The sequence below is a fragment of the Schistocerca cancellata genome, chromosome 5, assembly GCF_023864275.1.
Source record: "Schistocerca cancellata isolate TAMUIC-IGC-003103 chromosome 5, iqSchCanc2.1, whole genome shotgun sequence".
In the NCBI taxonomy this organism is placed as follows: domain Eukaryota; kingdom Metazoa; phylum Arthropoda; class Insecta; order Orthoptera; family Acrididae; genus Schistocerca; species Schistocerca cancellata.
The window spans coordinates 483,446,065-483,460,346 of NC_064630.1; the positions used below are offsets into that span (position 1 = coordinate 483,446,065).

The following is a 14,282-nucleotide window of genomic DNA, read 5'->3' on the forward strand; positions in this document are numbered from 1 at the left end:
ATAAAGCATCACAAACTACAATACCTTGGTCACGTCATGAGGAGTCAAAAAAGATATGAGCTGCTTCAACATATCCTGCAAGAAAAAATAAAGGGAAAGAGACCTATGGGACGAAGAAGAATTTCCTGGCTCAACAACCTTAGATCTTGGTTTAATATTAGCTCTGAAGAACTGTTTCACATTCCAACTGATAAAGACAGGATAGTCATGATGGTTGCCTAAGTCTGAAGCAGACAGGCATGCTAAGAAGAAGAAGAAAATTATTTTCCTGAAAGTTTTTTCCTCTTCAGTTTTTGTTCCTGTCAATTTAATGCTTTTTGTTTTACTTTACTATGTACCTTATTTCTTCTGCAAACTAATTTTCTTGCCAGACATGCAATGAAGTTTATTTATTGTTTCATTCTTGTTGTTTTATTATTCACTCACTTTCTGTGATAAGATTACAGTGGAAATTTGATTTTATGTTCTCCAATTTTAGTTTTTTTGGGATTCTACACCATAAATTCACAGCCCCTGTGAAAAACTTATAAGATCAATGCTAAATTTTCACTGATTTTACATTTCTTCCTAGTAAGGTTTACCGAAATTCTAAGTTCTTACTCGACATCTCGCTTGACTTCGTCCTGTTTTCTTCCTACTGACATTTGATGTGACTGAACAAGTTATAAGTGGCACAAAAGACAGATGGTTCACACCACACACACGGTGGCAAAGTTAAGGGAATACTGTCGGCCGTTGTGGAGAGGGGAGACGTGACAAAGAAAATGCAGACATAAGCCACGATCAGTGTTGCCAACATAACTTGCAACATTTAGCTTAACTGTGCTACTATGATATTACTACTAGTAGTTTGCAGGAGTAATGGAGCAACAAGTCAACAGATACGAAGTGATCCGGACCGAGCCAATAGGTGATGAAGGGGCCCAGCCACCACATTTTCTTGTGCCGCATGCAACTCAGGCTCATATTTTCATGTATTTCTGATGTACTGTGTTCAGAAATATATTTTTTTTTCTTTTTCTTTTTGTCATCAGTCTTCTGACTGCTTTGATGTGGCCCACCATGAATTCATCTCCTGTGCCAACTTCTTCATCTCAGAGTAGCACTTACAACCTACGTTCTCCATTACTTGCTAGATATAATCCAATCTCTGTATTCCTCTAGTTTTTTTCCCTCTACAGCTCCCTCTAGTACCATGAAAATTATTCCCTGATGTCTTAACAGATGTCCTATCATCCTGTCCCTTCTCCTTGTCAGTGTTTCCCACATATTCCTTTCCTCTCTGATTCTGTGCAGAAGCTCCTCATTCCTTACCTTATCAATCCACCTAATTTTCAACATTCGTCTGTAGCACCACAATTCAAATGGTTCGATTCTCTTCCGTTCCGGTATTCCCCACAGTCCATGTTTCACTACCATACAATTGTGCTCTAAATGCACAATCTCAGAAATTTATTCCTCAAATTAAAGCCTATGTTAGATGCTAGTAGACTTATCTTGGCAAGGAATGTCCTTTTTGCCAATGCTAGTCTGCTTTTGATGTCCTCCTTGCTCTGCCCGTCATTGGTTATTTTACTGCCCAGGTAGTAGAATTCCTTAACGTCATCTACTTCATCACCATCTCATTTCTGTTGCTTTTCATTACTTCTGTCTTTCTTTGATTTACTCTCAATCCATATTCTGTACTCATTAGACTGTTCAATCCATTCAGCAGATCATGTAATTCTCCTTCACTTTCACTCAGGATAGCAATGTCATCAGTGAATCTTATCGTTGATATCCTTTCACCTTTAATTTTAATTCCAGTCCTGAACCTTTCTTTTAATTTCCATTGTTGCATCTTTTACGTACAGATTGAACAGTAGGGGCAAAAGACTACATCCTTGCCTTACACCCATTTTGATCCAAGCACTTTGTTCTTGGTCATCCATTCTTATTATTCATGTACATATTGTATATGATCCATCTCTCCCTATAGCTCACCCATATTTTTCTCAGTATGTCGAACATCTTGCACCATTTTACACTGTTGAACGCTTTTTTCAGCCGACAAATCCTATGAACGCGTCTTGATTTTTCTTTAGTATTGCTTCCATTATTAACCGCAATGTCAGAACACCCTCTCTGGTGCCTCTACCTTTTCTAAAACCAAACTGATTGTCGTCTAACACATTCTCAATTTTCTTTTCCATTCGTCTGTATATTATTCTTGTCAGCACCTTGGATGCATCAGCTGTTTAGCTGATTGTGCAATAATTCTCATACTTGTCAACTCTTGCAGTCTTAAGAGTTGTGTGGATGATATTTTTCAGAAAGTCTGATGGTATGTCACTAGACTCATACGTTCTACCCACCAACATGAATTGTCAACCTTTTTTTTTTTTTGGCCGCTTGCCCCAATGATTTTAGAAATTGTGATAGAATGTTACCTAAACCTTCTGTCTCATTTGATCTTAAGTCCTCCAAAGCTCTCTTAAATTCTTATTCTAACACTGGATCCCATCTCTTATAAATCCACTCCTGTTTCTTCTATCACATCAGGTAAATCTTCCTCCTTGTAGAGGCCTTCAATGTACCCTTTCCACCTATCTGCTCTCTCATCTGCATTGGACAGTTGCACTCTTAATGTTACCACCCTTCCTTTTAATTTCAGCAGAGGCCATTTTGAAATTCCTATATGCTGACTCGGTCCTCCAAACAATCATTTCCTTTTCAATTTCTTCACATTTTTCATCCAGCCATTTCATCTTAGCTTCCCTGCACTTCTTATTTATTTCATTTTTCAGCAACTTGTATTTCTGTATGCCTCAATTTCCCTGAACACATTTGTACTTTCTTCTTTCATCAATCAACTGAAGTATTTCTTCTGTTACTCAGTTACTTTCTTTGTAACCATGTGTTTCTTTCCAACTTCAGTGATTGCCCTTTTTAGATATATCCATTACTCTTCAACTGTACTGCCTACTGGGCTATTTCTCATTGCTGTATATATAGCCTTAGAGAACTTCAAGCATGTCTCATCATTCCTTAGTACCTCCCAGTCCCACTTCTTTGCATATTGATTCAACCTGGCTTATCTCTTAAACTTCAATCTACTCTTCATCACTACTAAATTGTGATCTGAGTCTATAATTGCTCCTGGGTAAGCCTTACAATCCGGTATCTGATTTTGAAATATTTTCTGACCATAAAGGTAATCTAACTGAAACTTTCCAATATCTCCCAGCCTTCTCCAAGCACACCTCCTCCTCTAGTGATTCTTGAACAAAAATTTGCTATTACTAGCTGAAATTTATTATAGAACTCAGTTAATCTTTCTCCTGTTTCATTCCTTGTCCCAAGCCCATATTCTCCTGTAACCTCCTCTTCTACTCCTTCCCTGACAACTGCATGCCAGTCCACCACGACTATTAGATTTTCATCTCATCCTCATATACTTTCTCCATCTTCAGCTTCAGCTTGTGACATCGGCATGCATACCTGTACTATTGTCATCAGTGTTCATTTGCTGTTGATTCTGACCATAACAACCCTATCACTGAACTGTTCACAGTAACTCACTCTCTACCCTACCTTCCTAATCATAATGGATCCTACTCCCATTATACCATTTTCTGCTGCTGTTGATATTACCCTATACTCATCTGACCATAAATCCTTGTCTTCTTTCCATTTCATTTCACTGACCCCTACTATATCTAGAATGAGTCTTTGCAGTTCCGTTTTCAGATTTTCTGACTTCCCTGCCATGTTCAAGCTCCTGACATTCCATGCCGCAACTCGTAGAATGTTGTCCTTTCGTTGATTACTAAATCTTTTTCTCATGGTCACCTCCCCCTTGGCAGTCCCCTCCTAGAGATACAAATTGGAAACTATTACGGAATCTTTTGCCAATGGAGAGATCATCATGACACTTTTTCAATTACAGGCCACATGTCCTGTGGATACACATTACGTGTCTTTAATGCAATGGTTTCCATTGCCTCCTGCATCCTCATGCCATTGATCATTGCCGATTCTTCTGCCTTTAGGAACAGTTTCCCAAACCAAGGACAAGAGAGTGCCCTGAACCTCTGTCTGCTCCTCCACTCTCTTTGACAAGGCCTTTGGCAGAATGAGGGTAACTTCTTAAGCTGGAAGTCTTTGGCCACCAATGCTGATTATTAATAAAAATTTAAGCAGTGGCAGGTTTCAAACCCAGGACAGATGACTTTTGATTGCTAATCAAAGACGCTACCTCTAGACCATGGGTGCATCATGGCAAAAACGTCATTTGCCAGCCTTTTAAATTCAAACACTGAGTCTCAAATAATATACTCAGATATAATGGGGGAAATGTGACCCACATCTGGTTAGTGAACTGTCATTGGCTGGCGACTGATTAAGTCAACCAGCAGCCAGCACAGCCACTACACTATACTAACATACACAAAATGAGCTCACCTACTGTATGCGCAGACGGGGGGGAGTGGTCCTTCAATGACGGGACTTCAGGTAGGAGTGAAAACATTTTTGGAAGTACTGAAAATATACTTTTCATGTAGACGATGTGCTATGACAGATGTCAGAGGGAAACAGGCCAATGGTTTTGCATTAGCACATTTTAAATACTTTCATGTTCACATCTGACACGATACAGTTGCAATAACTACACATACAACTCACATATATACTTTGCACCACACACTGTACAGTGTCAAGATCGGCAGCAGTGATAGAGGGCATGAAGCGAAACTGTAGCACCTGAGCTTTCTTTCAAATTCACATTATACACAGTGTACAGAAATTCACTGAGCTGACTTCTAATAAACTTGTAACATCAATTGGGAAAGTCACCTCATTTTTTCATGTCTCTGTTCACCTCATCAAGCCTAAAATAACACTTAACAGTCGTGAGCATATGAAATGCAGCTTGTGAGAAATGCATTACTAAATAATAGCAATGGTTTACAAAGTTTGTCATTAAGCAGATGTGTGCATTTATGCCTGTGGTTTAACCACTTAGCTGCTGCGATGTTTTTGGTTTAATTCAACAGGTTTGTCAATTTTTGCTTTTTTTCTGGGTAAGCATAAAGGATGATCTCTAAAAAATGCATGTTTTGAACATATGATTTGTGATCATAGCATCTTGGAAAATAACTCATTTACTTTGTACCCAGATACCACTTTCAATTTTTTTATGAGTTTTTACTCGCTATTACTCATCTGTGATTTTTTTTAATAACTGATGAAATTCATTACCACAAATTACTGTATAAACGTTGTGTTGTACATTTAAATTCATTCACTGTGACAGATTTTACACAAAATATTGGAGAGGATTACGATTTTTAATCATATACGCCAATTACACATGTTTTCGCTCATATTTGGGGGGGGGGGGGGGGGGGGGGGGTTAACATTTTCTTCTATTCTGCATTTTTCCTCAATTTTGGGTTTTAAGTCTGGACTGCACAAAAATGTAAAGTAGGGCTTTCACTCTATCTACTGTCTTGTGTGTGTTGATGATGTATTTGGGTCCATTTTCTAGCAGAGTTGTTTCTTGATTAGTTAGCTGTGTGTCAGTAAAGTTGACCACGCATTTGTAGAATGTGTGGTTTGTTTGTCTTCTGTTTTCATGTATAACAGTTTTGTTTTGTTTCAAAAGTCCGTCTAGTATTTGTTGTTGTTTTTCCCATTTTATTTTTATTAGTATTTCTGTGTTTTGTTTAACTGTATTCATGATGTCATTTAATATTTCAGAGATTCTGATGTGATTGCCCAGTTCCACATGAATTTTGAATAGTTTGGCACCGAGTTCTTGCTTCTTTGTGTGTAGGTATTTAATTTCCTGTTTCAACCAATCAATTTTGACTTTATGTTTGGCACAATGCTGAAACTTCAGCAAAACGTGTCTGGGGAATAAAAACATAAAAACTGTGTCTCACTCAAGGTGGACAGTCTCCAAAAACAAATATATCTGTAAGCAGACATTGACAGAAGAGCTTCAACCTCAAGATGATTCTGTAATTATTGTTTACATTACATAAGTTGTATGACTGAAGTCAGTTTCTCACTCAATCAGATAACTCAAATGGGTAATAAACCCTCAAAATAATTTCCTAAGAACTAAACAGAAGGCACCACAGTTTCCATTTATCTTCACCCCCAGAGACTGTGGCATTAACACTCAGATCACTAAACTGGTAAATAGAAGACAAGAGATATCTATGAAACAAGCTCCACTCTCTCAAGCAGTCAACAACAAAAACTGAGGCCAGGAATTCAAAGACGCTTTGTGGAAAGGATGAGTCTGATAATCAAAACTGTAAATAACAGCAAAAATGGGTCCACACGGAGGGATAAGAGACTAAAATCACATTCAAAAAGGTGTCTACATCTACAGTTCTAAGAAATCCACTACACAGTGTACTTCACCTTCAACTGTGCAAAAACTACATAGCAATAGTGGTTGTCTGTAAATACAGCAAGACATCAGGTGAAAATTTGATATTATTGTAGTCAGTACAGTCATGACATGCTACTAAAATTATGTCGTCAGTTGATTGGCTAATAACTTATTGCCAATGCTTTCACTCAATTCTTCATTGTGTTTCATAGAGCCATTAAAAAGGATAACATTACAAATTAATATAAGACAAGCAAAGTATAGAAACAATTTGCACACTGCATTAAACAGCAAACTATCATGATACTGCATAAAACTTACTGTGCTAGACCAGCTAAATTTAACCTAGTAAATTATAAAGAAAGCCACAACCTCAGGGAAATAACTATTGTTTAAATTCTATTAAAATCTTAATATTTACTAGATTTACTAGATCACCCCTCCCCCCAAAAAATACTACCTTAACTACAATACACTATTACCCCTCATGTGGCTCGATAGAAAACACTTCATTTTTGCCACGATACTAGCAGAAATGTTTGATCCTCAAACCTAGATAATTAGATAATTTGTTACAGGAGTGGCTAATGAGGCACATCTTTTTAATTTTCTTTTGAGTTGATAAGTACTCCCAATTTCTTGCTGTATGTTAGAGGGGTCTTGTTGAATGTCTTTGCTTCAGAGTATATAACTCAATTCTGGACAACAGGCAAGGGGTAAATTCTACTCGACAGTTATTTTTGTGTTATTATTGTGGAAACAACAGCTCAGCTCAGATTTATTTCCAGTATCAGCAACAACAAGCACTAACGAATAAATGTACTGCTAAGTGAATAAGAATTCCATGATCCTGAAGGGGACCTGTGTGAGACAATTTATTTCAACTGTCTGAGAATATAATTCTGCAAAACAACAATGCTATTTTGCTCAAGCATCTTTCATTTAATAATTTGTTACATATCCGGAAAAGCCTTTTTCAGTATTCTGCAAAATGCAGTCAAAATATGCATGCAAAGTACAATGACTGTGTAGATTAAATTTAACATGACTGGCCAAATCGTATAATGAAAACACTGTTAACAAACTCCTTTTGGTCAATGTTACTGAAGCATATGAACTATCTGAATGAAGTCATTAATGACTGACATGGTCACTATGTTACAAGCACACATAAACAGAATATAGTGGCTCAGAAGATTTTAATCATCTAAATCCTCACCTGCAATGATACATTAGGTGCTACAGTGTTATTAAGGAGGCTGTCAATATTTTGCAGACCAGTGGGCAACTGATCTGCAGTGGCATTGGAGGGAATCAGAAGCTGCTGTTGTTGCTGTTGCTGTAGCAACCGTTGCTTCTGCTGCTGCTGCTGGAGGATCTTTCTCTGTTGTATCAGTGCCTGCTGCAACAAAACAGTTCACATATCATCTTATCTTAAACAGAACAAAGACAAATCATAAATGAGACAGCAGAAAAGGCAGACAATAGATAGCACATATTATAATCACAGCGACAAGTAACTATGAAACCACACACACATACTTATACCAAACACGTACAAATGCAATATAAGTATTGTTAACATGATATATGAAAGTCTAACAGAAAGTATCAGGAAACTGATAAGAGTTACCTGATTTAGAACTCCAATCCCATACTGCGGTGCACCTGGTCTCCCAGGCACAGGAGTAGTACCTGCTGGCAGTCCAAATCTGGGCCTCTGATACACGGGTGGAGGTGGGAAGCTGCCCTGCTGAGGAGTCTGATTTGACATCTGGAACAATATGGTTCGCATTACACATCAGATCACTGACAACTTTCAAAGTAAAGTTACTGAGCAACTATGTGTCTTGGCAGATTTGTGTACCACTCTAAGTCAACTATCACCAAGTGAACATTTTTAATATGTATACAAAACCTGTTATAGAGCAAGAGTATAGATCAAGGTGAAATGAAATTTCGTGTGTCTAGGGCCTCCCGTCAGGTACACTGGTCGACTGGTGCAAGTCTTTTTAGTTAAACCACTTCAACGACTTGTGTATTGATGAGGATGAGATGATGATGATGATGATGATGATGATGATGAAGACAACACAAAACCCAGTCCCAGAGCGGAGAAAACCTCCGACCCAGCTGGGAATCATACCCCGGCCCCTTTGCATGGCATTCTGCTGCACTGACCAATCAGCTATCGAGGGGGACACATAGATCAACGTTAAAAACAGTTGCACACTAATATAACAAAGAAACTGTTTCTGACCACTCAGCTATCAATGGGGACACACAGATCAAGGTTAAAAACAATCACACACTAATATAACAAACAAACTGTTTCTTAGTAATAAATGCAGGGCTGTTCCTTTTTAGGATAGAAGTTTTCATGCTATCATTTAGCCATAGCCATGCTCTTTAGTTCTCTCATGATAGTTACTTTTGATGCAGTCTGACCTCAACGATCACTTACTTTCCACAAAGAATATAATTTCAGTAACCTGAGTTCTATTTTTGTCTTTGGTTTCCCTTATTTATATTTGACAATGACAAAAAGTGATCATTGCTTTCTGTAATTTGATTTGTGTTTCTTTTCTAGAATATTTTACAAGCGTACATCTAATTTTTATTCAGGTTATTAAAAAGTGTACCAGTTTTGTTTCAACAACCTTGTATAATCATGGGTGATGTTAGAAGTCATGTTTGTACATTGTATTACATGTTCTAGGAAAACATTATCTTGCATATGTTTCCATCATTACAATATCTTTGTCACCAAATGCTGGCAATTAAATTTATTGTTTTCCTGACATTTCACAATTGCATTTTATAGTAAACTTAGTTATCAGAGAAAGCTAGTACACAATGGCTCAATTATCAGCCACGAGAAAAGTGCTGATTGTATATGACAGTGTACGTCCATACCTTAGCTCTTCCATTTCTTGATTAAAATCATTATTTGAGTTACTGTAGTAATAAACTAGAAGGTTTTACATTTCTCTGGAAGACAATCAATCACACAAAAACAGAAAAAGTATAAACACACTCTTCTTACAATCCGTTCACTGTAAATAAAAACCAACAACTAGTAAAAATATATTTAAAAAGAAAGATGATGAGACTTACCAAACAAAAGCGCTGGCAGGTCGATAGACACACAAACAAACACAAACATACACACAAAAATCTAGCTTTCGCAACCAACGGTTGCCTCGTCAGGAAAGAGGGAAGGAGAAGGAAAGACAAAAGGATATGGGTTTTAAGGGAGAGGGTAAGGAGTCATTCCAATCCCGGGAGCGGAAAGACTTACCTTAGGGGGAAAAAAGGACAGGTATACACTCCCACACACACACATATCCTTTTGTCTTTCCTTCTCCTTCCCTCTTTCCTGACGAGGCAACCGTTGGTTGCGAAAGCTAGATTTTTGTGTGTATGTTTGTGTTTGTTTGTGTGTCTATCGACCTGCCAGCGCTTTTGTTTGGTAAGTCTCATCATCTTTCTTTTTAAATATATTTTTCCCACGTGGAATGTTTCCCTCTATTATATCCAACAACTAGTAACATACACAAAAGTAGCAAGGAAAAACCTACCGTTGAGGCAGCATATGTTGGAGGTGTCCCCGGCAGAGATACAGTTGGGGAAGAAGGACTCTTCACTGCTGACTCACATAACATGAGAGATTTCTGAATGGCATGAATAGCCATTTTCTCATTCAGACCTTGCTGGTACCCGCTATTATTAGGTGATGATTCCATTGCATCCAACATATTCATGATGGCAGATGAATCTGAAAAGAAGAGAAAAAAGGAAACATATTATAGCTTCGCAGCCCACAATATTTATAGAGGACTTACAACCGTATTGCACAGATCATCAAATCACAGAACAAATCTCATACAAATGTTTCTGCTGTTAGTCAATAATAGGATATGGGGAATTAACTGCAGAACAATAATTTCTACAATAAAATTTGCTATGTGTGACCTGTAGTTCCATTACTTAGGGTGAGGCACATTCTGTCCAATTTATTTTATCAAAACACAGAGCAGTTTACAGAATGACAATTATTTGGCCCTCATTCTCCTGCTCTGCCAATCTCTTCCTCATTTGCACTGAATGGCAGTCTTTCTGACGACCAACAGTTTCACCCCCTGACAGAATGGGAAACTGTGGAAAAATCCTAAACCACTAATACATATGTTGTCTAATAATATTACCATCACAAGATACTTAGTCTGATAATTAATTGGGATACTTACAGTTTTGAAAGTGGAGGGAATGGCAAGAAATCCTATGAAAAATTACTACATGCTTTTTCTGAAAACTCCTTTGAACAAATAGTTCGGAAGCCCACTCATGATGGAAATCCATTAGATCTAGTGGCAACAAATAGACCTATCCTTTTTGAGAAAGTTCACCTGGAAACTGGCATAAGTTGACAGGAGATAGCAGTACCAACAATTATTAATAAATTACAAAGAGCATCTAAACAAGTAGAAAGATTTACTTGTTCAGTGCACTAAATACAGAGGAAGTAGTGTTATATCCCAGTGAATGCAACAAAGCATAGTATGTGCCATAATCATCTACAAGAATGGTAGCAGAAGGGACCTACAAAGCTACCGTCTCATCTCACTGAGATCAGTCTGTTGTAGAATCGTTTACCTCTGGGCAGGAGCATATATCTAGTTTAGAATAATAGGCGACTGAAAACTGCATAAACATATACCAAATACATTATTGGGGAGGGGGCTATAACTGTCCATAGCTCATAGTCACTACAAAGAAACAAGTCTAAAGAAACAGAGACTACTGCGCAGCTGATGTAAGACAAAGCATAGGGCAGTAGATACAGACATGTTGAATAAAATGCAATTGGCTGCCAAAAGATACATGTGTGAAACCTTCAATGATTACTGTAGCATAATTTTATTGAAAGATCTCTCATAAAATGCAAATAAATTTTGGGCATTCAAGGACAAATAGTTTTCTATCAGATACATACTATAGATTCCTTTAACAAAAACCTGCAGCCAATGGTAGGAACAAAGCATGGTATATGTCATAATTATCTAGAAGAATGGTAGAAGAAGAGACCTACAAAGCTACCATCTTCTCTCCCTGACATCAATTTGCCATAGAAATTTATAACGTGTGGACTCATACATAACAAGGTATCTCAAACAGAATGACCTTCTCATTGACAACAAAAGATTTTAAAAACATCAATCTTGTAAAACCAATCAGGTGGATACAATATGAGGGGTGAACCAAAAGTGAGGAGAATTTTTCTCGGGCTGTTGGTAGAACATTAGCTGCAAACTCTCCTGCTAGGTGCCTTCACTAGATACGAGTTTGTACCAGTTGCCCTAGAGGCATTAGTGTGGAAACATTATGATGTCAGTGTGACTGTTTTTGAAGGTGCAGTTCCATGTGTTTGGTGATTTATTGATGGCAGACAGTAAATATCAACATGCTGACATCAGGTTCTGTTCCCCGTTAGGAAATGAGCGACAGAGACTGCCACAATGCTTCAAAGGCTTATGGGGAGGAAGCTTAAAGCCCGGCAACAGTTTACCAGCAGTTTTCTCATTATGAAAATTGTCAAATTTCAGCTGAAGATAAATTATGACTGAGACATCCCTAGACTTCCAAAACAGATGAGAGCATTGAAAAAAATAAAAAAATAAAAAATCCATCAGGGTGGATGTGTGCTCAGCAATTGTGAAATGATTATAATCTGGGTTGAAAACAGCAAACAGTCATGTATCAATCTGCATTTTATTGCACATCTAACTAGGTTTCAGCTGTAGTATAGTGATTATCAGTGCATTTAGTAGCAATTTGAATAAACCCAGAAAGCATGTATATACACATGATGTTAAAATGACCTTAAAACTGGAATCTACTAGATCTCAAATATAGTAACAATGATACATGATTGTTTTCTGCATTCATCCCTGCTTATGAAAAAATCAGTGTTGCATTCACCTTTGATCATTGTAGAACAACTGACAAATTCATAGAACCATTGGAATATCCTGGCATTCATGCCAATGAATGTTGACTGAAGATTTGAATATGAATGGTGTTGCAGAAAAATTTGATAAGCATGTGCACACAGCCAATCATTTGTGTATGTGCCAGGAATTTAAAAAACAGCCAGAAATTGATCTAGATTTTGACACAATAGTAATCACCAGTGACAAGTTGTGGTGTTATGGATATGATGCAGAAACCAAGCAACAATACAGCCAGTGAAAAACCCTTTCATAACCACGAACAAAGAAGGCAAGGCTGGTGAGATAAAGTTTTTCTTTTTTTTTCTTTTCTTTTTTTTTTTCCTAAGAGGATCACATACCATGAATTTGTTTCCCAAGGTGTCGCACTTAACCAACATTACTATCTTCAACTGTCAAAGCAATTACATGAAGCAGTGAGGGAAAAAGACCCAAAATAATGCCCCTACAGACAAAACAATGAGTGTCAGGCAGTTTTGGGCCATGACATGGGGAGAAAAAATACATACATATATAACTCGAGGCACTAAACAACCAGTGTAAAAACTGTTTCATCAATAATGAAAAAAATGTGGGAACAAGTGTATTATGTCCAGCAGAGATGATTAAGTGTTGAAAATGTTTTGTCAAATGCAGGATGTTTTTTAAAACAATTCTCATTATTTTTTGCCCAATCCTCATATTTCTTGAATTCTGAAAAACATTTGACTCAATACATCAACACTTACCAACAAAAGATGATCATACAAATATCAATCAAAATGTGTGATTGGATTGAGGATTTTTTGGTTATGAGAATGCAGAATATTAGAAATAATAAAAGTAACTGAAATGAAAATAGTACTGGGACCCTTGGTCTTCATGTCATATGACAATATTAATAGTAAACCCCGACTTTTCACATATCATCTGCCTCATAAATCTGCACAAATATCCAGTCAGTTCTTGATGAGTTTTCAAAGAGGTGCAAAGGAAAGTAGTATCTTGTGACTAGAGTACCAATGAGTCACAACTGGAATCAATCAATTCATACAAATGCCTGGGTGTAACAAATTGTAGGGATGTGAAATGGGACTATCACAAAGGTAAGATCATAGATAAAGCAGGATACTGGGTAAATGCATTCAGTGTACAAACACTTGTGCATCCCATTTAGAATATTGATCAGGTTTGTAGGGCTCATACCAAGTCGGACTAAAAGGTGATATTGAATGTGTATAATTAAGGGAAGCATGGATGGTCGTGGGTTTGTTTGACTCATGGTAGAGCATCATGGACATGTGAAAAACCTCAATTGGCAGAGGCTTGAAGATAGACACCAATTATCATGCAAAAAAGTACTTATGAAGTTTCCAGAAACAGTATTATGAGAAGAATCTAGGAGTAGACTTAGGCACCATTTGTATCACTCCCATTGGGACCACAAACACAAGGATGGACTATTTACAGCACACACAGAGGCAGTCAAGCAGTCATTCTTCACAGACTTCATACACAAATGGAATGAAAAGAAACAGTAACATGTGGTGCAATAGTAAGTTCCCTTTACTGTACTTTCTCAATGGGCAGCAGAGTATGTATGTCGATATAGGTGGAAGTCACCACAAATAAATAATAAAAAATGTATTGACCTTCAGGTCATTGCATGCTTATTAGTGGAACAAAATCATTAATTACATGAAGGTACTAACAACCACAATACAAGCTTTTGTGATTCACAATAATTATTTACAAGGGCAATGGACAGTAGTCATTCACATACAACACGGCAGTTTTTATTCATTTCTGAAAAATTTCTTGACTATACACAACTATTTTCACATTACAAATATGACATGTAACTGCACTGACACAACTCTCACCAGACCAGCTAAATTTACAAA

General features: G+C 37.3%; 1 protein-coding gene across 7 annotated transcripts in view; it reads right to left on the reverse strand.

Moving 5' to 3' along the window:
* The window catches only part of LOC126189025 (nuclear receptor coactivator 3-like), a 299,208-nt gene that overhangs the window by 38,534 nt on the left and 246,392 nt on the right, over positions 1-14,282 (reverse strand). For 6 of the 7 annotated variants that reach the window (XM_049930852.1, XM_049930856.1, XM_049930853.1 and 3 more), the window contains exons 12-14: positions 9,970-10,166; positions 8,022-8,162; positions 7,608-7,790 (exon numbers count right to left, since the gene is read on the reverse strand). In XM_049930852.1, coding sequence (XP_049786809.1) covers positions 7,608-7,790; positions 8,022-8,162; positions 9,970-10,166 — 521 coding nt within the window. The remainder of the gene's footprint in view (positions 1-7,607; positions 7,791-8,021; positions 8,163-9,969; positions 10,167-14,282) is intronic. The other variant, XM_049930851.1, reaches the window with a different exon arrangement.